The sequence below is a fragment of the Trichechus manatus genome, unplaced genomic scaffold (genome assembly GCF_000243295.1).
Source record: "Trichechus manatus latirostris isolate Lorelei unplaced genomic scaffold, TriManLat1.0 scaffold00054, whole genome shotgun sequence".
Taxonomy (NCBI): Eukaryota; Metazoa; Chordata; class Mammalia; order Sirenia; family Trichechidae; genus Trichechus; species Trichechus manatus.
The window spans coordinates 8,068,264-8,092,766 of record NW_004443990.1 but is presented as its reverse complement, the minus strand read 5'-3'; the positions used below and the strand labels follow the sequence as shown (position 1 = coordinate 8,092,766).

Here is a 24,503-nt window from a genome sequence, read left to right as displayed (position 1 = left end):
ACCAGGAATCAGAATCAACTTGACGGCACCTGGTAGTGGTGCACCTGAATTTCAGGGGTGAGACTTTTCTCAGCCTTCCTTTTCTGTCAGAGGCAAATAACCCTAACTTCTATTCAGTGCAACATGAGGAGCTCAAGTGTATTTCCTGCCTCTCTCCCGTAGAAGCCAAACTCTGCTTTGTGTCAGTGCAAGAACCTGGATTTTAACACGTTTCCTGTTACTCTCCTCCAGTGGCACCAAACAAAATGCTAAACACATAATAAGTGTGTAAGGAATGAATAAAAGGACCAAATATGACAAAGAGAATCTTGGTACATGAATAGACTGAGGAACTGGAAAGAAACTATTTTGTATGGAAATGTGATAGTTTGGTTTTAGAAGTGTTGAGTTTTAGATGACATCCAGTATTCTAAGTCGAATATGTACAAGACTCTTACTTTGGCAAGATCCCCGTACAGAATTTAGACTCATCACCATGAAGTTGTTGATTGGAAACAGATGATCTCTGATGGAAAGAATGTTATGTGAGGGTTCATAGCAAACACTTCCAATCAGAAACCATTTCAGGTGGTTATAGTTATCATAACAGTTTTAAGAGAAATATGAAAAGAAATGGAAAAATAGAATCATATATTTGCAAGTATAAAGATATGGGAAATGTAGATATATTTTAATGCCTTGGAACAATAATGATTATTCAAAAGTATTTAGATAATATATTGTATTATAATTATGCACAAATCACTTATTGTGAAGAAATGAAAAACTTTACTAATGGAAAACTGAAGCCATCATAATTTATATAAGTTTATGAAAATCAAAAGGAGCTAAGTGCTTCTTTTGTGTAAAATAAGCTATTTGATTTATTAATATATTTTGGTGTTCAGTTTATAATTAGACAGTGATTGTGTTTTTTCTATTACTGAACTATCATTGAGAGACTAATTACTATCAGTTTAGTCTCCAACTCTGTTTTCTCACAGATTGTATTAACTGCCTGAAAAACAAGAAACTATTTAATTTCTTAGAAAGAAATACTTATCATTTCAGAACAGAATTTATCCTAAAGGAGGCTTTGCACATTATTTAATACAGAAGGATATCTTTATGACTACAGTCATTGAATAGCCATTTTGAATTAAATATATATGAATTAGTACCTTTAATAAGTCTGCCGTGAAGTTGTAGTCCCTGTTTAATAATTTTAAGAAAAATAATCTGAGCAGGAATTCTATTTTGACAATACAAGGGGATGTGGTACCCAGTTTTAATCTCAATTTTCAAATGATCCTGTGGATTAACAGATACTATCTTTAAATTGTACATTTTTTTCTCCTTTGCATTAAAAAAATCTGTGGCATAAGAAATTAGAAAAATAGATATAATTGTGCTGGTCAGACAAATAAGCCATTCATCAGACAAAAACTTCAGTCACATTAGAATAGCTTTCTACTTAACTTTTACCTGTCTTTGTCTTATTGATCAGAAATCTTGGTATTCCTGAGAATTTTTGTCAAGAAAGCAAGCTTCTTACGTACAGTCATCAGATTCTTCCCTGCGGGTGAGGGGCTTGTTGGTTATGAATGCAGTGGTCTGTAACACAGACATAGAAGGTCTAAAGAAAAAAAAACAAATCTATTTGAACCCGTGCTGCACCAGCAGTTTATCATGTCCTCTCTGGCTGAGCATGAGCTGGCTGCAGACACCAGAGGAGATGCGTATATAGTGTCATTTCAGGAGCTTTCAAGAAGCCAGTCATTTGCTTCTGCCAAGTTCATGGAAGTGCTTATGTTCTACTTAAAATAGGAACATTTATTCACTATGAGAGAAAAGAAACTCTTAGGTAGCCAGTGTTAATATAGGAAGGAAATAGTTACGGAGTTTTTGCCCTGGGTATTATTTTACACAACTTGTGTCAAAAGACTAGAAATAAATATAAAATAAATCTTCCCCTCCTACCCTTAATTAAGAAAACAACATCCTTAGAGCTGCTTCTTGAAGAATATTCTCTAGGAAGGTAATGGTGAGAGAATAAGATTTTATTTTGTTTAAACAGTTACTGTTACTGCACTTTTGCTATGCCTCTTGCTGAGATTTGGGGGAATGGAAGTCAATGGTTTGTTTTTATAGCTCAGTTACTTTCTAAAGAAGTGGCTGCTGCCTGCTTCAAGGAGTCTTTTCTTTAGTGTATTAATGTAGCTTCTACCCATCAAAGGGGCCATGATAAGCCAATAATAAAGCACTGATCCAAAAGGTCAGTTAAGATCCTTAGCAGTACTCAGGGATGGAGTATCAACCAAAACCAAACCCATTGCCATCGAGTCGGATTCCGATTCATAGCAACCCTATAGGACAGAGTAGAACTGCCCCTATAGGGTTTCCAAGGCTGTAATCTTTACAGAAGCAGACTGCCACATCTTTTTCCCATGTAGCGGCTGGTGGGTTCAAACCACTGACCTTTCCTTTAAGAGCTGAGTACTTAACCTCTGCATCATCAGGGCTCCTAGGGATGAAGTGTTGTTGTTGTTAGGTGCCATTGAGTCAGTTCCAACTCATAGTGACCCTTTGTACTACAGAGGGAAACATTGCCTGGTCCTGCGCCATGCTCATAATTGTTGTTATGCTTGATCTCATTGTTGCAGCCACTGTGTCAATCCATCTTGTTGAGCGTCTTCCTCTTTTTCACTGACCCTGTACTTTACTCAGCATGATGTCATTCCCCAGGGACTGATCCCTCCTGACAACATATCCAAAGTATGTAAGACATAGTCTTGCTATCCTTGCTTCTAAGGAGCATTCTGGTTGTACTTCTTCCAAGACAGATTTGTTCGTTCTTTTGGCAGTCCATGGTATATTCAATATTCTTCACCAACACCACAATTCAAAGTCATCAAATCTTCTTCGGTCTTCCTTATTCATTGTCCAGCTTTCACGTGCATATAATGAGATTGAAAATACCATGGCTTGGGTCAGACACACCTTAGTCTTCAAGGTGACATCTTTGCTTTTCAACACTTTAAAGAGGTCTTTTGCAGCAGATTTGCCCAATGCAATGCGTCTTTTGATTTCCTGACTGCTGCTTCCATGGGTGTTGATTGTGGATACAAGTAAAATGAATCCTTGACAACTTCAATCTCTTCTCCATTTATCATGATGTTGCCTATTGGTCCAGTTGTGAGGATTTTTGTTTTCTTTATGTTGAGGTTTAATCCATACTGAAAGCTGTAGTCTTTGATCTTCATCAGTAAGTGCTCCAAGTCCTCTTCACTTTTGGCAAGCAAGTTTGTGTCATTTGCATATCGCTGGTTGTTAATAAGTTCCTCCAATCCTGATACCCTATTCTTCTTCATATAGTCCAGCTTCTTGGATTATTTGCTCGCATACAGACTGAATAGGTATGGTGAAAGGATGCAACCCTGACACATACCTTTCCTGACTTTAAACCACACAGTATCCCCTTGTTCTGTTTGAACAGCTGCCTCTTGATCTATGTACAGGTTCCTCATGAGCACAATTAAGTGTTTTGGAATTCCTGTTCTTCGCAATGTTATCCATAATCTGTTATGATCCACACAATCGAATGTCTTTGCATAGTCAATAGAACACAGGTAAACATCTTTCTGGTATTCTCTGCTTTCAGCCAGGATCCATCTGACATGAGCAATAATATCCCTGGTCCCACGTCCTCTTCTGAATCCTGCCTGAATTTCTGGCAGTTCCCTGTGGATGTACTGCTGCAGCCATTTTTGAATGATTTTCAGTAAAATTTTACTTGCATGTGATATTAATGTTATTGTTCGATAATTTCCACATTCGGTCGGATCACCTTTCTTGGGAATAGGCATAAGTATGGATCTCTTCCAGTCAGTTGGCCAGGTACCTGTTTTCAAATTTCTTGGTATAGACAAGTGAGCACTTCCAGCGCTGCATCCGTTTGTTGAAACATCTCAATTGATATTCCATCAATTCCTGGAGCCTTGTTTTTCACCAAGGCCTTCAGTGCAGCTTGGGCTTCTTCCTTCAGTACCATCGGTTCCTGATCATACGCTACCTCTTGAAATGGTTGAATGTCAACCAATTCTTTTTCGTATAATGACTTTGTGTATTCCTTCTGTCTTCTTTTTATGCTTCCTGCGTCATTTAATATTTTCCCCATAGAATCCTTCACTATTGCAACTCGAGGCTTGAATTTTTTCTTCAGTTCTTTCAGCTTGAGAAATGCCGAGCGTTTTCTTCCCTTTTGGTTTTCTATCTCCAGCTCTTAAGAGATAGAGGGATGGAGTAGAGGTGTAGAAACTATTGTGTTCTAGAGGAGTATCACCCAGAATTGGAATATAAGGGAATGTGGCTGCCTCAACATGAGGCTATTCTCTTGGTATGATGAGAACAAACAGGTACTCATTTACAGAAATACGGCCAAATAATTGCTTGCTAACTTCATTCCGCATCTTTTTATAGCTAACTGTACTCAGTCCTATTATAGAAATGAAAGCTAAGTTTAGCAAATTGTTTGGCTGTTTGTGTTTAGTGCACAAAATTTTTAATTAACAAAGTAAAATACCACCATCCATTGTAAATCACTTTGCTAAACTTTCAAACTTATGAGGAATTTTGTGTTGTCCAAAAGCTGCTTTCAAACCCCTGCTGATCCGGCACTCATGCATCAGTTCCCTGTGGAGCTGAGTGAAATAATGTAAAGGGAGCCAATTAAAGAAACTTTGAGCCAGACTAGACAAGCAGAGGCCATCTTGTCCATCCTTCTGCCTCCAGGCAAAAACCATCCACTGTACCAAAAATTTTTGCTTGAATCCTGCTGACAAAAGTGCTCACCACATGTAAATGACAAGTCATAATCCAGTTATTGCATCTACAGCAGATTGTTAACTGTTCAAGACTTATTTATTGTATTCCAAAGATGCTGAGTATGAAAGCTTGTCCTGAAATGTCTTAATTCCCCTTTGTAGAAAATCATTTTGTATAAGAAATGCAGTAAAATAATTATGAAAATATAGAAGGTTTGTGTCCAGGAAATGAAGTTATCTTCATCTTCTTATTAAGTGTATTTTTGGTTTCCTTTCACTCTAGGTCTACCTTACGGGTGGGAGGAAGCTTACACAGCAGATGGAATCAAGTACTTCATCAAGTAAGTACAAGCATCTCAACCAAGTAAGCAATTTTCTTCGCATCTAGAGAGAACCTGGAAATTGCAGAATGATCAGCAAAACCAAAAAGCCCTCTTAGGGGTTACAAAAATTAGTAACAAGAAATGAAGCCTCACCAATTTCGTTTCATGTGATTTAAATGCTAATATCAGATATTATTTGGGGAAAATATCTAGTAATAATTTCAAGGGAAACATAAAAAAATTAAAAGTTTTGTGCACTAAACACAAACAGCCAAACAATTTGCTAAACTTAGCTTTCATTTCTATAATAGGTTTATTATTTAAACTTAAATACTGACTGCCTTGAAGATGCAATGATGAAATATACAGGCTAGTTCCCTGATGTCATGGAATTTATATAATAGTGAGGAAAGATAGGCAGTAAATAACTAAAGAGATAAATGGAACAGTATATGAACAATCCTTAACTCAGTGGTGTCTCAGAACAACCCATTGAGATATGTGTACTTTATTACTTTCCCCATTTTATAAATGAAGAAAATGAGAGCCTTGAATACTTGCCAAAAAAATTAACAACCATTAAATTACCAAACTAGAACTAGAATCCAAGTCTTCTGACTCCAAGATCCTTTCTACTGTTCTAGACTATCATTAACAGATAACTTCCTTTGAGAGCCTCAACAGAATACATTTTCTAGCTGTTGGACTGGTTAGTTTTACCTGGGACAAAGCAGTCTGATATACTTCTACTGTGTTCTGGACAACTTCTTTCATGTCAGAGAGTACAAAGGGGAATCCCAACAGACTCCTAAGAACTAAGAGACTCCCTTATATCCTTTTTAGCAAATTTTACTTGGTATGCATTTTAGGAGGAAAAGGAAACGCTGCTTGCTGTCCTTTCAGATGTGCCAATATTTTCCAAAGCAATATTCAGAATTTGGGTTCTCAAGCTCTGTGACTTTATGCAGGTTCCTACATCTGTCTTAACCTTGGTTTTCTCATCATAAAGTAAGAGGAATGTTACCCACCTTACAGAGTTGTTACATGTTAAGCCCCTAGCACAGAACTTTGAACTCAGTAGATGCCCAATAAATAGTCATCGGTAATTTACCATATGGAGAAATCATAATGGTGACAACAGCATCAAAAGTAATGACTATTGAAAAGATTGAGAATTCACAAGCTTTATATTTGAAAAGAGTTAAGGGAAAACCTGTTGAAGAGCATTCATGGTGTGTTTTTTCTTTGTGGTTTCTAGCAAAAAGTGATTAATAAAGAAAAGGTGTAGTTCGTAATACGCGAAGGAGAAAGAAGCTTTTTGAGCAGAGGATCCAGGAGTGCTGTGCACAAATTACATTTAGCACAATGCTACTTACTTCTTCTGGAATCATACTTCTTCTGGAAGGAAAGTTGTGCTCTAATATGCTTTATTAGCTGTGTGTAGTTCCTGGAGTATTTGAATCCCTCTTCTGTAGGGATGGCAGGAAAATCAAAAACCATGTTCAAATTTGCATTGGATTTCTTTCTTTCTCTGTTTTTCGTATTAACTTTGCAGTTAATAAGGGAAATGATATGAGAGAAGGGAAATGAGAATTTATTCAGCACCAGCTGCTAGCTGTATTTTTCTATGCTTTGTATCATTTAATCCTCTAAATAATGTGGAAAGTAGGTGTTGCTAGTCATGTGTGCTGGGCTCTTATTAGTATGGTACTATGATAGTGGTGAGCTACATCCTGCCCTCAGCCATGCCTGTTGTCCAAAAAGTTCCCAAAAAAAATGTATGATCAAAAGAAGGCAAACTAACATTCATTATTAACAGGAATTCTAAGTTCAAAGGTCTTTGGAAAATGTCAGTAAATGAGTCTGGACCCTGTGGGGAACTCCTTTACCTAAGCTTAGCCACCTGTGAGTGTATCCTAACCCACAGCCAAATGTAAGAGCCTAATTAGTACAGCATAAGGGGAAGGTATTTAAGGGCACTCACTTGCAACAAAGAAAAAGGAAGAAGCAAGAGATGGCCAACCAGAGTCTGAGTTTGTCCCATTGCCTGGTACCCAGGTGGCTTAAACCACCATAGCAGGCAGATTAGGACAACAGTGTCAGGCTGTTACTACAAGGGAGAAAGAGCATCCAAGGAGAAGAGGGAAAAAGAAAGGTGACCCTGGGCCTGCCCTGAAATCTAGCTCACAATCCCTATGGAAGGAATAGAAAGGGACACTACACTCTCCTCCACTCCTAGAAAACATACCCCACACAGTGTGTTTTAGAAGCCTATCAATTCTTTTCTTTGACCTTAATACTGACTCGGCTTTCATAAGGAAAGCAGAAAAAGAGGTAAGATAAATCTCTTCTCCAAAAGGCAATGGTGGGTATCATTGTCCCACCATTATAGTTGGAGAAACAGCAGTAAAATTGAGGAGCCAGGATCTATTCCCAGGGTTGTCAGACTCCAAAGTTCCCCACGCACCACAACCATGCTGCCTCACCTCCACCCCCTTATTTTAATGTGGCAAGTCAAGAAATACATTTTAAACAGATCCTGAGCCTTGGTGGTGCAGTAGTTAAGTGCTCGGCTGCTAACTGAAAAGTTAGAACCCACTAGCCGCTCTGCAGAGAAAGAGTGGCAGTCTGCTTCCATAAAGATTTAAAAAACCGTTGCCATCGAGTCAATTCCAACTCACAGCAATGAGTCTGTAAAGATTCCAGCCTTGGAAACCCTATGGAGCAGTTCTACTCTGTCCTTTAGGGTTGCTATGAGTCGGAATCGACTCAATGGCAATGGGTTTGGGTTTTCTATACATTATCCATTTTTAAATAGTAATATAGAAACTTGGCTCTAAGGATAAGTACGTATCTCCTGGAGGTTAGAAAGATCAAATAGCAATGTTAAGAAAATCTAACAATATGCCAATGCTTCCTTTACCCAGCATCATGGAGGAATGGGGTGATATACAAGTTAACTTTTTTATTAGAATTTAAGCCCATTCAAGCACCAAGACTTATTTGGGGTTAATTATTCTTGATGGAGGAGCCCAAGTGGTGTAGTGGTTAAGATCTTGACTGCTAACCAAAAGGTCAGCAGTGCAAATCTACCAGCCGCTCCTTGGAAACCCTATGGGACAGTTCTGCTCTGTGCTATAGGGGTGCTATGAGTCAGAATCAACTGGATGGCACCTAACAACAACAACATTCTTGATGGAAGTCATACCCAGTAAGTGTTACATACTTCCCTGCCTGCTTACACTGAGGCTCCTAAAATCATGACCATCAGTCATGCTGTATATATAATACAATGAGTTCTGCAAAAGGATATTAAGCCATATAAGTGAGACTGGAGACACAGTTGTCATTTCTTGGTGCTCTCAACATGCCTATCCATCCTCTTATCCCCATTCTCCCTTCCCCACCCTCTTCCCCTGGAGTTTCTTAAGACAGAGTGCCAGATCATTAGGCCAATTTGAATTGCATATAAATAGTCTCTGAGTGTGGGTCTGTGAGGTTTCTTCTGCGTGTCAAATACATAAATTCTTGCACAGGTGGATTTGGTTACAGGAAGGCAATTCTGGTTTTAGGCGAAAGAAGAATATGGGCTCTGGACTCGGAGAAACTTAGGTTCAAATGCTGATGCCTCCACAGAATGACCAAATGACTTTGGGCACATTTACTTAACCTCTCCAGGCTTTGGCTTCCTCATTTATATGTAAAATGGAAAGAATATTAACACTTCTTAGGATTCCTGTCCAGAATGAATGAGCTTATGTGTATAAAGAGCCTAGCACAGCACCTAGCCCAAAGCAGGCGCTCTCAGGAAAGGTTAGCTCTCTTCACTCCCTACCCTTGCTCTGATGTTTTGATAGGGTCACTATGAGGCAGAATCGACTCAATGGCAATGGGTTTTTTTGGTTTTACTTCAAGGTACTTAGCTGTGTTCAGGTAGGTGATGTTGCCAGATAAGTAATACCTGCATAAGCAAGCGTCTTGGAACTGTTTAGTTGTTTTGTTTTGTTTTTTTAATTGTGCTTTAGGTGAAAGTTTGCAGCTCAAGTTAATTTCTCATACAAAAATTTATACACATATTGTTTTGTGACATTAGTTGCAGTCCCCACAATGTGACAGCACCCCTTCTCCGGTTCCCCGCGTCCTTTCGACCACTTCCTGTCCCTTCCTGCCTTTTCATCCTGCTTTTGGACAGGAGCTGCCCATTTGGTCTCATAAATCTGATTGAACTAAGAAGCACATTCCTCACGTTTGTTTTATAGTCTTGTCTAATCTTTGTCTGAAGAGTGGGCTTAAAGAATGGTTTCAGTTCCGGGTTAACACTGCTTCCGGGGGCCATAGTTTAAGGGATTCCTCTAGTCTCTGTCAGACCATTAAATGGTCTTTTTATGTGAATTTGAGTTTTGTTCTACATTTTTCTCGTACTCTGTCCCGGACTCTCTGTTGTGTTCCCTGTCAGGGCAGTCATTGGTGGTAGCCGGGCACCATCTAGTTCTGTCTCATGTGGTCCTTTAGTTGTTTGGACTATTTTGTTTTCTTTTTTATTCTTCATTTTCCCACTACCCCAACCAAAATTTTGAGCCTGGATAGCTGATATTAGTTTTTGAGGTGGGAGTGGCTCACTTACCAGGTGGATGATGTTTGGAGGCAAGAAATAACAAGTAAGGAACTCAGGTCATTGCCTGTCTCACCTCTAATTAAAAGAAACAGTGACTGAAGTCACCTCCCAGAACACTGGAAGAGATACTGGTCTGTATATGTATAATCTCTTCCCTGAAATTGACATCTGTCACTGTCTTCCCAGAAACTGAATTGTTACATCTGATGGAAGCCAAGCCTCAGGCAAGGGAATGAGCATAACTGTCAGTGCTGCCCCAAGAATGCCCAGACGAATATAGTCCTCATTGAATATTCCTATTGCACGTCTGTTAATACTTTGTAGTAGTCTGCTTACTTTAAGTTCTGACTTAAGAGAAGAAATATTTTACCTGGTGTAAACAAATATAATCAAAGTACTGGCATTACTAGAGCCACTATTTTATAGAACTAACAGAGTTATGTGTATGTGTGAGTGTGTGTGTATACCAATGTGTGTATACATATATGCAGTAAGCATAGCTTGCTCACTTACTGTATCTCTATCTATATATCTATCTAAGTGCATTCTATGGAATATTTTCTTATTTTTTTCTTAAAGAAAGAATTGCAGCATTCTTTAATAACAAAATGTAGGTGATCTTGTTGGTTCTGTAATTAATTTATCTAACATAATCATTTTCCACCCAACTGCTTATTTTCCCTTTGAAGTTGTATGCTACTACAGATTATAGTGATTTTTTGTATGACTCTACTTTAAAAATTCGTATACTTTATATGTATATTATATAATTTTGAAAAATTATTAGAAATATATTTGATAGTAAAAATAAATTTAAATATTAAAAATTAAACATAGCTGCCACGTAGTTCTCATTGTACTGCTTTATCTTTCAATTGAAAGATTCAGATTCACTATGACCAATGATCATGCTTATAATACTTCTCTATTTCTGTGTAATAAATCCTCCCCCCCAAATTTTGCAGCTTAAAACAACAAACATTTATTTTCACATCCAATTTCAGATAATCAGGAATCCAAAAGTGATTTAATTGGATTTTTCTGGCTCAGGGTCTCTTATGAGGTTGTAGGCAAGTTGTTAGCAGGGGCTGGGAATTAAAGAGTGGCTCAGTGGAGCTGAAAGGTTCACTTCTAAGCTCACTCATGAGGCCATTGGCAGGAGGCTTCAGTTCCTCACCACATTTTGAGTGGTCACAACATGGCAGCTGACTTTCCCCCAAAGCAAGTGATGACAGAAAGAGCAAGAGACAGAAAAAGAGAGACTCCACAATAGCCTCAGTGTCTTTTATAACTTCTCTGTGTATATACCATCACTTCTGCCATATACTGTTGGTCACACAGACCAACCCAGTGTGAAAGTGAACTGCAGAAGAATGTGAATACCAAGAGGTGAGAGTCTTTGGGCGCCATCTTAGAGACTGCCTACCATAATTGTTGTCATTGTTGTTTAAAAAAAAAAAAACCCATTGCTGTCAGGTCAATTCTGACTCATAGCAACCCTATAGAACAGAGTAGAGCTGCCCCATAGAGTTTCCAAGGAGCTACTGGTTGGTTTGAACTGCTGACCTTTTGGTTAGCAGTTGAGCTCTTAACCACTACGCCACCAGGGCTCCGTGGTTGTTGTTAGGTGCCGTCGAATTGGTTCCAACTCATAGCGACCCCATGGACAACAGAACGAAATGCTGCCTGGTCCTGCACCATCCTCACAATTGTTGCTATGTTTGAGCCCATTGTTGCAGCCACCGTGTCAGTCCATCTTGTTGAGGGTCTTCCTCTTTTTCGTTGACCCTCTATACCAAGTGTGATGTACTTCTCCAGGGACTGGTCCCTCCTGACAACAGGTCCAAAGTACATGAGATGAAGTTTTGCCCTTCTCAGTTCAAAGGAGCATTCTGGCTGTACTTTTTCAAAGATAGATTTGTTCGTTCTTCTAGCAGTCCATGGTATATTCAGTATTCTTCACCAACACCATAATTCAAAGGTGTCAATTCTTCTTCAGACTTCCTTATTCATAGTCCAACTTTCACATGCATATGAAGCAATTGAAAATATCATGGTGTGAGTCAGGTGCACCTTAGTCCTCAAAGTGACATCTTTGCTCTTTAATACTTTAAAGAGATTTTTTGCAGCAGAGTTGCCCAATGCAATGCATCGTTTGATTTCTCGACTGTGGCTTCCATGGGCGTTTATTGTAGAGCCAAGTAAAATGAAATCTTTGACAACTTCAGTCTTTTCTCTGTTTGTCATGATGTTGATTACTGGTCCAGTTGTGAGGATTTTTGTTTTCTTTATGTTGAGGTTTAATCCATACTGAAGGCTGGAGTCTTCGATTTTCATCAGTAAGTGCTTCAAGTCCTCCTCACTTTCAGCAAGCAAGGTTGTGTCATCTGCATATCACAGGTTGTTAATGAGTCTTCCTCCAGTCCTAACGCTGCATTCTTCTTCATATAGTCCAGCTTCTCGGCTTATTTGCTCAGCATACAGATTGAATAAGTATGGTGAAAGGATACAACCTTGATGCACACCTTTCCCGATTTTAAACCACACAGCATCCGCTTGTTCCATTTGAACAACTGCCTCTTGGTCTGTGTACGGGTTCCACATGAGCACAATGAAGTGTTCTTAAATTCCCATTCTTCGCAATGTTATCCATAATATGTTATGATTCTCACATTCAGATGCCTTTGCATAGTCAATAAAACACAGGTAAACATCTTTCTGGTAACATCCGTCTGACATCAGCAATGATATCCCTGGTTCCACGTCCTCTTCTGAATTTGGCTTGAATTTCTGACAGTTCCCTGTCGATGTATTGCTGTAACCACCTACCCTAATGCTGTTTTACAGTGTTATTTATTCATATATATGAACAATATGAAATTCTTAATATCAGACACTTGCTTTGAACATTAAATTGTACTGTTGGTGATTTTTCAAGATCATACTAATTTACTTTTAAAGGCTACTTAAGCTTGGCTTATAATTCTGCATGCATTCATTTGGATCGACACACCTTTATCTCAGATCCTAAAATCTGATGTATCACTCCTCATGCTGTAAAACCTGTTCTCTGTTACATAGGAAGTATTATACTTAGAATATTACAAATACATACCAGTGAATCCTAGGGAGCCTATGTTATTTCTGAATAAAACAAAAGTTTTTCTAGATCAGGAAAGGCAAATAGATTTCAATTCATACCAATTCTGTCAATTGATAATGACTGCCTCAAGTGTTGTTTTGAGAAGAATTCTGAGGCCTTATTCGACCTCACTGCTGTGTGCCTTGATCAATTAGAGATGTCTGACCTGGGTGCAGCAGGGGAGAAGTGGCAGGTAGGACCCATGCCACATCTTTGTAACCTTTGGTCATCTAGAACATATTGCTAACACGGGAGCTCTGCCAAGGTGAACAGTAATAATGCAAACATTAGGTTAGTCTAAACAAAATAAACAATGGCAACTCCCCTCCTAGAAAGTTCTTGAGATGTTCGGTGTTTAATTGCTTTGTTTGTATGACTCTGAAGCATAACTAATGTCCATTAGGCATGGCTTTTCTCTTTCCTCTCCAGTTAGAGTTCATTAATGACCCTAAGTGACTGCCTGAACTTGGGATAGGACACCCTGTTAGATTGTTCCCAGGTAGGAAAGAACATGGATCATAACCTATCTATGAATAAATATTTGTCCTTGTCAGCCTACTCTATTAATTAAGAGCTTAAGTTACATTGTATCTTCTCATTCATAAAATAAAGACAAAATAGAAAACATTTTATCATGCAAGTAGTGCCTATTTTAGATAGTTTTAATATATCTAGAAATTAGGGAGATGGGAGAGTGGGAGGAAAAGGCAGTTTCTAGATTGGAATTAAAAATTTACTATTTTTAGCTTTTCCTAAATCCTTGGCAGATTATTTTAGCTTCACTTTAGTGGACACTGTCAAGAACCTTCCCTCTGAAAACCTCATTAATTTGGCTATTTTGATTCATTTTCGATGAGTTAAGAAATGTCCACTGACAGACTAATAACATCTAAGGCTCTCTTGATGAGGTGTCAGGACAATTTCTATGCAGCCTAGATAAGAAGAATGTGTGTAGGTTCCTCATTGTCTTTTGAATGTAGGAGAATCCTGAGAATTTCTTTCTTAATGAGACTTCATGAAGAAGCCAACTGAACTCTTAAGGAGGAAATATGGACTTTTTAATATTTTATCCCCAGACGCTTCTTAGCTATGAATAAGTTGTAAGGTATTGAAACCACTAGTTTGAATTTCAAAGCTGTAACCATCTATTTGATACCAAACCAAAACTATTGCCATGGAGTCAATTCCGACTTATAGAGACCCCATAGACAGAGTAGAACTGCCCACAGGGTTTCCAAGGAGCAGCTGGTGCATTTGAACTGCCAACCTTTTGGCCAGCAGCTAAGCTTTTAACCACTGTGCCACCAGGGCTCCACCTATTTGATACAGTGCCTAGATAATAGAGACTAAGTAAATCTTTATCAAATGAATGAATATTGCCATCGGCAGTTTAAGCAATTGATGGAAAAAAGATACAGGCTTTAGTATCAAACAGACCTGGGTTCTGAAGTTTCCACCACCACTTTCAAGTGTGACCTTGCTAAGTTATTTAATTCTCTGTACTCCCTTTTCTCATCTAATAAACAAGGGTAATAATTTCTTTCTCTTGGAATTGCTTGAGGATTGAATGAAATAAGGAGGTGAAGCCCCTGACTAAATACTTGGCATATGGTGAGTGCTTAGCAGATGTTAGTTCCGCCTCCCTTCCCTTATTTTATACCATCACTTTCTGCCAATGGAGGAGTTTTCAATGGCAACTCTGCACACTTGTAAATAGAAACTGGTAGCCAGAACCTGCACTTAGGCCACTCTCCAGCCAGTCAAAAGCCTTGCGATAGGAGCAAAGAAGTTGCATTGCTCATGAGCCTGAGAAAATTCAGCTTGCTCTGGATTTTCTATGAATACCTATGACAGAGTATGGGAATATGAAGCACTGTATGATAAATTGTCATTTGTACAAAAGGCCAGCCAGCTGGCTTGGGTGATTCAGAATGGCAAAGCCCACTGAAATGAGTAAAACATCCAGATCTAGACAACCAGCATCAAACTTTCTTCCCCTTATTTAACCTGTGACAGGTATAACTTAGACATGAAGCATATCTTCATATCTTCCAGCATTTCATTAGGATAATATAAGTAAATCCTCTGGAATTGTGTATTTTGGAAACTTATCACCTTTCTGGGGCTATACAGTGAAACCTGTGAGCGAGAACTTGATGGGATTGCCTTATTTTTCCAGGTCTCGCTAGTTTTCCACCTTTGACATGGTGCAGTCTTACCACTTTTCTATCGCTCTCTATTAGTGGGAAATTTTTTTTTTCTATCAGGTTTCCACCTTACACAGTTTCCAACCTTCACAGGTTTTACTGTACTTTTATTTAGCCAGATGTGAAATTATTTCTGCCTCCTAGATGATTTACTTAAATGTATTAATAAATACTAACTTTTTTTGTCAAACACCTTGCCTTCCAAATTTGGTTGCTTTTTTCTTAAATTACTTTCCATAAGACCTCCAGCACCTTCTTTTTCTTCATTCAGTAAGATTATCTCCATTATGATGTAGTATATAATCTTTCTCTGTACGCCTTTACCAAGTTTTAGGCAAATTGTGAGAATCCAAACCAATGCCTTTTCCCTTTGACCCTAGTCTTTAGTGGAGGAGGCAGCTGAGGAGGAGTGTGGTAGGCAGAATAATGCCCCATCGAAGATGCCCGCATCCTAATCCTTGGAGCCTTGAATATGTTAGGTTGCATGGTAAAGGAGAATTAAGGTTGCGGTTGGAATTAAGGTTACTAATCAGCTGAATTTAAAATAGGAAGATAAACAAACAAAAATCCGTTGCCGTCGAGTCAATTCCGACTCATAGCGACCATATAGGACAGAGTAAACTGCCCCATAGGGTTTTCAAGGAGTGTCTAGTGGGTTCAAACTGCTGACCTTTTGGTTAGCAGTGGACTTCTTAAGCACTGCACCATCCTGTATTATCTGAGTGGGCCCAATTTAATCACATGAGTCCTTAAAAGTGGAAGAGGGAGGCAGAAGAAAAGAGTCAGAAAAAGAGATGTGACAACAAAAGCAGGGTCAGAGAGATGCTATGTTGCTGATTTTGAAGAAGGAAAAGGAAGCCATGAGCCAAAGAATGTGAGTCACTTCTAGAAACTGGAAAAGGCAAAGACTCTGTGCTAGAGTCTCTAGAAAGGGACGCAGCCCTGCCAACACCTTGATTTTAGCCCAGTGAGCCCTTCTGAACTGCAGAGCTATACGCTAATAAATTTGTGTTGTGTAAGCTACTAAATTTATAGTAATTTATTACTGTAGCAATAGCAATAGAAAACTAATACAGAGAGTTAGAGGTGAAAGGGAGAGAATAATGGTTACATTGTACCTAGAATGTGTCAGGCATCAAACTAGGGAATATCTTACCGTATAACAAACTATTAAGGCAGTCATTATATGTTTTATAGTTTAGGAAATGGAGCTCAGAGTTTAAGTAACTTGTCCAAAGACATACAGATAACCCCATTAGTAAGTAGGCAAGCTGGAATTGCAAACCAGGTCTGCATCGTCTGTACAGAATAGTGACCTTGGTCTGCATCCAGGTCCTAGCTCTGCTACTGTATGACCTTCGATAGGGCACTTAAACTCTCTGAGCTTCAGTTTCTTCAACTGAAAAAAGAGTAGAGCAAACTAAGGTTCATGAGGTTTGTATGAAAAGTAAATTGAAAATTGAATGTCTTACACTGAGTTCTCTAGAGAAGCAAAATCGGTAAAGCATGTAAATATATATAGAGAGAGATTTATATCAAGAAAATGGCTCATGTGGTTGTAGAGCCTGGAACGTCCCAAGTCCGTGAGTCAGGCTGGAGGCTTCTTCTGATTCACATAGCTACAGGGGCTGGCAAACTCAAGATCAGCAAGTTAGCAGCAGGGCTCTGGCTCACAGGTTGTGGAGACTGACGAATCCTAAGATCGGGAGGCAAGATGGCAGGTAAGCTGCTAGCTCAGGTCCCAAGAACCAGAGGGCAGATGAACAGGAGCCTGCTGCAGTATCCAGAGAAAGCGAAATCCCACGAGCCTTGCCAGAAAGTCCACCTGTATTGGATGCAGGCCACACCCAAGGAAACTCCCTTTCAACTGATATGCTACTCACAGCAGATCCCATCATGGAGGTGATCGCATTATATCAAATCTCATCATGGAGGTGATCACATCATTATATGACTGCCAAACTACATCATAACTTTCCAAACCACTGAGAATCATGGCCAGCCAAGCTGACACACAAACTAACAATCACAATGGGTATAAAAGAAACTAAACTAAAACTAAAACTTACCTGCTTTAAAGTCTTTGTCAGGTGCCACATACCCAAACACCCATATCAGATGACTCATGTCAGATATTGAGGGAGATGGAGATCTTCTTAAATTATAACTGGACTTTATTACTTAGCATCACCACTAACCAGGTACTGCTATGAAAATCTCCATCCTTTTCTTGAACATTGGGTGCCTAGAAATATAATTCGGGCTGTATACTGAATCATTTCAGAGGCTGAAAATTCCAGTGTGGTAATTTCAACTCAGTGAATGTTAGGGAATGAGGGATAGAGTGACCATTTAGCCAGACATCTTAAACCATCAGATTTATTTGTCTTTGGAGGCACTTTATACACTAGTAGAGAGAATAAGATTTGGATAGCTAACAATAGTGTTTGTTTGATGTAAATAATTATGACTTATTGTCTGGGATTTGAGTAAATGTACATATAACTCCAGCTATTTAGAAAATAAATGCTAGTCAAAATTATTTGAATTATCATAGTGATTCAATTATTAGACACCACCAAATATATAAATTTGTGGTCATTAAATCTTTACAAGAAATTCTGACAAGAGAATATTGGTGGAGAGTGTTAGTAGTGCCTGTTATTTGGTTATTTGAATTTTAGGCTATTTACATAAATCTAGCTTTTTTCTCTCTTAAAGATGAATTTCCTTACACACGTTTCTGAATTATTTAGGGCAAGTTCACTGCATTATCACATCTGAAGATTGTTTTATCTGATCCTCAATTATAAATAACTAGTCTACCACTTTTGAGCCTTTTTTACCCAGTGGTATAATAATAGTAATATATCAGTAGAATGTATAATGCATTATGTATCAAACATTTATTGAGCCCTATTTTCTGTAAGGCTAACACTGGAGCTGTAAAGATGAGTAGGACACTTCCTGCCCTCCAGAAACTAACTGCCTATTGGGCAAAGATAGACATATTAAGAATTCATTGCCACACAATGTTAGAAGTATATGACTGCTGGGGAAGCACAAAGTAGTTACCTTCACAGAAATACTTTTCTATTCAGTTACTCAGGTAGTTAATTTTTAAATGAATTTTATGGCAGGTACTTATAAAAAGATACAGTAGCTTGAGGCATATAATCTATGATCACTGAATTAATCAATCAATACATCTTTAGTTATTTCATCTTCTAAAGCTGAAAAGCCCCCGTCAGATAGTCATCTACTTGATACCAGAGCCTCCATACGTATTGTTATTGAAAACACCCCAGATAACATAGCCTGAGAGAGGAGTTCAACATAATGGTTAAATTCTCAGACGTCAGATTTGGGTCCAGATCCTGGCTCTAAAACGTACTACTTTTATAACTGGAGTAAGTTATTTCACCTCTCTAAGTATCAGCTTCCTCATAAATAAAATGAAGATAAAGTATAGCTCTTTCTCACCTTTAAAATATAACTAAGACTCTAGAAAATGGTTAAATCAATTTATTCACAAGTCTAAAGTGGCGCAATTAGTATGGAAAGTTCATGAGAGAACAATAGAGTTTGATAATATGGTTCCTATTTCATCCTTTATTCAACATTTATTTTTTCACCATAATATTATAACTCCAATGGAAGGTTTTTACTTTACAGCACTCCCAACACTCTCACAGTTTTTGCACTTTATCACATATGATGAAGTCAGTAATACCGATAAAAACACCCCAAGACTTTAGAGATGGTCTCGTAAGGGACCTCTCAAAGTCCCTTCCAGCTCTGTGATTTTGTTCTTGTTGTTGTTAGGTGCTATTGAATCAGTTCCAACTCCTAGTGACCCTATGTACAACAGAACAAAACACTGCCCAGTCCTGTGCCATCCTCACAATCATTGCTATGTTTGAGCTCTGTCTTAGTCGTCTAGTGCCATTGTAACAGAAATACCACAAGTGGATGGCTTTAACAAAGAGAAGTTTATTCTCTCACACTCCAGTGGGCTAGAAGTCCGAATTCAGGGCGCCGGCTCCAGGGGAAGGCTTTCTCTCTCTGTCGGCTCTGGATTCTGTGGCTGCCTCCTGTCGTCTGACCTCCGGTTCTTGGGACTTGAGCTATCAGCTTATCTGCCGATCTTCGGCTTCGTCCATCATCGCAGCCTGTGAGCGGAGCCCTGCTCTCCAACCTGACAATTTTGGGTTCGCCAGCCCCTGCAGCTACACGAATCAGGAGAAGCGTTGCGGTCTTGCCTGCCAGTCTTAGGATTTGTTGATATTCACAGCCTGTGAGAAAGAGCCTTGCTTTCCAACCTGCCGATCTTGGGTTTGCCAGCCCCTGCAGCTACATGAATCGGCAGAAGCCTCTATCTTAATTCACAGACTTGGGACGTTCCAGCCTCTACAGTTGTATGAGCTGTTTCTTTGATATATCTCTCTCTCTGTTTATATACTTTACTGGTTTTGCTTCTCTAGAGAACCCAGCCTAAGACAAGCCCATTGTTGCAGCCACTGTGTCAATCCATCTCATTGAGGGTCTTCCTCTTTTTAGCTGACCCTCTACCTTTCTAAGCATGATGTGCTACTCCAGGGAGCGGTCCCCTCCTGATAAAATGTCCAAAGTACGTGAGACAAAGTCTTGCCATCCTCGCTTCCAAGGAGCACTCTGGCTGTACTTCTTCCAAGACAGACTTGTTCGTTCTTGTGGCAGTCCATGGTATATTTAATATTCTTTGCCAGCACTGTCATTCAAAGGCTTCAGTTCTTCTTTTGTTTTCCTTATTCATCGTCCAGCTTTCTTACCCATATGAGGCGATTGAAAATATCATGACTTGTTTCAGGTGCACCTTAGTCCTTAAAGTAACATCTTTGCTTTTCAACACTTTGAAGAGGTCTTTTGCAGCACATTTGTCCAATGCAATGCGTCCTTTGATTTCTTGACTGCTGCTTCCATGGGCGTTGATTGTGGATCCAAGTAAAATGAAATCCTTGACAACTTCAGTCTTTTCTCCGTTTATCATGATGTTGATTATTGGTCTAGTTGTGAGGATTTTTGTTTTCCTTATGTTGAAGTATAATCCATACTGAAGGCTGTAATCTTTGATCTTCATCAGTAAGTGCTTCAAGTCCTCTTTGCTTTCAGCAAGCTAGGTTGTATCATCTGCATATTGAAAGTTGTTATGAGTCTTCCCCCAATCCTGATGCTGCATTCTTCTTCATATAGTGGAGCTTCTCAGATTATTTGCTCGGCATATGTTATGATTTTAAGATGTTTAATTCTCCTCTAATATAATAGTATGCATATTTATATTTTTGTAATTTTAGCATAGTCAGTTTAACTTTGATAAAAGTTGATTCTAAATATAAAATTAGTTGAAATTTTATGTTTTAAATAATTTTGGGTTTTTTTGAGGTTTCAAATTAGGTAATTAAGAGAAATACATTTAATCTGATATTTACTAAGCCTCGTTTATTAGATAAATTAAGTGAAAGCCTTTTGACTTGTACTATAATTCTTACTATTTTAATAGGAACATTAAAATTACAATAGCTTCTATATTTCATGCATTTCTACTGATAAGTGGGAATTTCATGTGGAAACTATGATAATGGTTGTGAACTTGTCTCTAATTAAATTTAGTTTCCATTAATCTTTATTCTACAGAAGTTTTTAATTATTGACATATGTAAAGTAATGCAAAAATAAATATTTATTACCTGTTTTCTGTATTTTTTAAAGACCAACTCTTTGGTTTGTAAAAGTTATACATATAGTTACTGGGAAAATAATAGTCATGGCTTCACCCTGAAATAGTCTCTTCTTGTTTGACAGTGATTTAGAGTGACATTAGCCTGCTATAACAAATTGCGTGGTATATGGCTTAAAGCTTTCATATCAGTCAATGCAGGTATTCATGGTTCTTGGGTTGCTTTTCTTCCGGGTCTGATGTTGAGACCCAGGCTTCTTCTATCGCTAGACTCTGATATCCCTTATGGCTAGAGACCTCTACATTCATTTGGTGGATGGGGAGTAAGAGTAGAGAACCTTAAAAACCCCTGGTTCACAAGAAGTAAACACCAATTCTGTCACTTTCCTTAGCCAGAACTAGTCATATGGCCACATAAGAATGGCAAGGGGTGCTGAGAAACGTAGTCTCTGGCTGGGCAGCTGCCTCCTGGTAACAACTCTGCAATATGGAATGTTGTTGTTGTTAGGTGCCATCAAGTTGGTTCCGACTCATAGCGACTCTATGCACCACAGAAGGAAACACTGCCCGGTCCTGTGCCACGCTCACAATCGTTATGCTTGAGCCTATTGTTGCAGCCACTGTGCAGGCTGTCTTTTTGAGGGTCTTCCTCTTTTTCGCTGACCCTCTACTTTACCAAGCATGATGTCTCTCTCCAGGGACTGATCCCTCCTGACAACATGTCGAAAGTATGTAAGACGTAATCTCACTAACCTTACTCCTAACGAGCATTCTGGTTGTACTTCTTCCAAGACAGATTTGTTCATTCTTTTGGCAGTCCACGGTATATTCAATATTCTTCACCAACACCACAATTCAAAGACGTCAGTTCTTCTTCTGTCTTCCTTATTCATTGTCCAGCTTTCGCGTGCATATGATGCAATTGAAAATACCAGGCTTGGCTCATTCACACTATTGTCTTCAAGATGACGTCTTTGCTTTTCAACACTTTAAAGAGGTCTTTTGCAGCAGATTTGCCCAATGCAGCGCATCTTTTCATTTCCTCACTGCTGCTTCCATGGGTGTTGATTGTGGATCCAAGTAAAATGAAATCCTTGACAACTTCAACCTTTTCTCCATTTATCATAATGTTGCTTATTCGTCCAGTATGGAATGGGGAACATGAATTTGTGGTGAACACTGCCAAAGGGAATATGAGAATTTACAAATATACCAACTATAAAATTCTATATAATTATTTATTAATATCTAATAGTATCTAAAAAGAATACATCATTCTTGTCTTGTGTATAGGTACCAGTGTTAGTAGGACATGTTTTTTTAGTTCTTTTGTATTATGGCATAAGACCGGGCAGTGTTTCGTTCAGTTACATAGAGTTACCATGAGTCAGAATCCACTTGACAGCAACTAACAACAACATCATAATCAAAAACAGCATGAAATCTTTAGAGTTACCCAGGGCTATAATCTTTAGCTATAGAACAGTTTCTTTCTTTGAATAATTAATTGTATAAGCTATGGGATCTGGGTTTTTTGGCTTTATATAATAATCAACTGAGCAATTCAGGCCTGCATATATTATATAAAAAATATAATTAACATTTTCCATATTGTTCTCGGGAATTTTCTTTTAAGAATTCTTTTAGAAGTCTAGAGGCAGAAATTTTTTTCTAATATGATGCAGAAGTAATATATTATTATAGCTTTAGATTCTTGTAATGTAATTTGATATCTGAGACTTAAGATTTTTTAATTAATTGGATTTTTTAAATTTCAAAAGATGTCTGTTGTATATTTTATAGAAAATGCCATAAATATATAATAAAAATAAAAATTCATTCTTACAACTATAAGATTTGGATGAGATCCTGCTGTTGTATTATCAGAGCCTCACTGGATTTCCAAATGCCAAATTACAAAATGCTCAAAGTGTTTAGTGATACTTACAGAGTTTATTAATGAGAAATATTCATTTTGATTTTGGGCTATATTTCCAAAATTACCTAAAAGGGACCCTTTATATATCAATGGGAACAAAATGCTTGTAATTTTCTTTGAAAAATAGGTATTTTGGAATAGATACTTCATATTACTAATCTGTAGTCATTCTTACAACCAGTGTCTATGACAAGATTACATGCTGCTTTATTATGGTTTGGTGACTTTTTTTTATTGTGCTTTAGGTGAAAGTTTACAGCACAAATTAGCTTCTCATTCAAAAATTAATACATAAATTGTTTTGCGGGTTTTGGGGGTTGCAATCCCCGCAATACGTCAGCATTCTTCCCCTTTCCACCCCAGGTTCCCTGTGTCCATTCGTCCAGTTTTCGTGTCGCTTTATGGCTTCTCGTCTTTGCTTTTGGTCAGGTGTTGCCCATTTGGTCTCGTATACTTGATTGAACTAAGAAGCATGTTCCTCAAGTGTGTTATTGTTTGTTTTATAGGTCTGTCTAATCTTTGGCTGAAAGGTGGGCTTCAGGAGTGGCTTCACTTCTGAGTTAGCAGGCTGTCCAGTGGCCATAGTCTTGGGGGTTGCTGCAGGCTTTGTCAGACTAGTAAGTCTGGTCTTTTTTTGTGAATTTGAATTTTGTTCTATATTTTTTCCTGCTCTGCAGTGTGATCCCTGTCAGAGCAGTTGGGTCGGTGGTGGTATCCGGGCACAATCTAGTTCTTCTGGGCTCAGGCTGGTGTAGGCTGTGATTTATGTAGTCCTTTAGTCTTTAGGACTAATATTTTCCTTGTGTCTTTGGTTTTTTCATTCTTCTTTGCTCCAGATGGGATGGGACCAGTAAATGTATCATCAATGGACAATTGCAAATTTTAAGACCCCAGATGCTACTCACCAAAGTAGGATGTAGAACATTTTCTTTATGAATTATGTTATGCCAGTGGACCTAAATGTCCCCCAAGACTATGGTCCCCAGCCCTCGGCCCCAGTAACTCGGTCCCTCAAGGCATTTGGATGTGTCTAAGAAGCCTCTATGGCTTTGCCTTGGTCAAGTTGTGATGACTTCCCCTATATTGCGTGTTGTCTTTCCCTCCATCAGATTTAACGCCTGGCTACTATCTAGTAATTTCCCCTCGCAACGCCTCCCCTCCCTCGTAACCATCAAAGATTGTTTTCTTCTGTGTGTAAATCTTTTCTTGAGTTTTTATAACAGTGGTCTCATACAATATTTGTCCTTTTGTGATTGACTTATTTCACTCAGCATAATGCCCTCCAGATTCATCCATGTTGTGGGATGTTTCCTGGATTCATCATTGTGTAGTATTCCATTGTGTGTGTGTACCATATGTTTGTCCATTCATCTGTTGATCGGCACTTAAGTTGTTCCATCTTTTTGCTATTGTGAATAATGCTGCAGTGAACATGGGTGTGCATATGTCTATTCATGTGACAGCTCTTATTTCTCTAGGATATATTCCTTGGAATAGGATTGCTGGTATGGTATTTTTGTTTCTAGCTTTTTAAGAAGGTGCCATATTGTTTTCCGTAGTGATTGTACCATTTTACATTTCCACCAGCAGTGCATAAGAATTCCAATCTCCCCACAACCTCTCCAACATTTGTTATTTTCTTTTTTTCTTCTTTTGATTAGTGCCAGTAATGTCAGGCTGAGATGGTTTGGTGACATTTTTGTAATTTCATTGACGTGGTTCATTTTTTGTTCTTTTCCTCCAATTTGTTTTCCTTTTT

The 24,503-nt window shown here is 38.5% G+C and overlaps 1 protein-coding gene across 1 annotated transcript in view; it reads left to right on the top strand.

Moving 5' to 3' along the window:
* The window catches only part of STXBP4 (syntaxin binding protein 4), a 197,973-nt gene that overhangs the window by 164,615 nt on the left and 8,855 nt on the right, over positions 1–24,503 (top strand). The window contains exon 17 of the mRNA XM_004377907.2: positions 5,086–5,143. Coding sequence (XP_004377964.1) covers positions 5,086–5,143 — 58 coding nt within the window. The remainder of the gene's footprint in view (positions 1–5,085; positions 5,144–24,503) is intronic.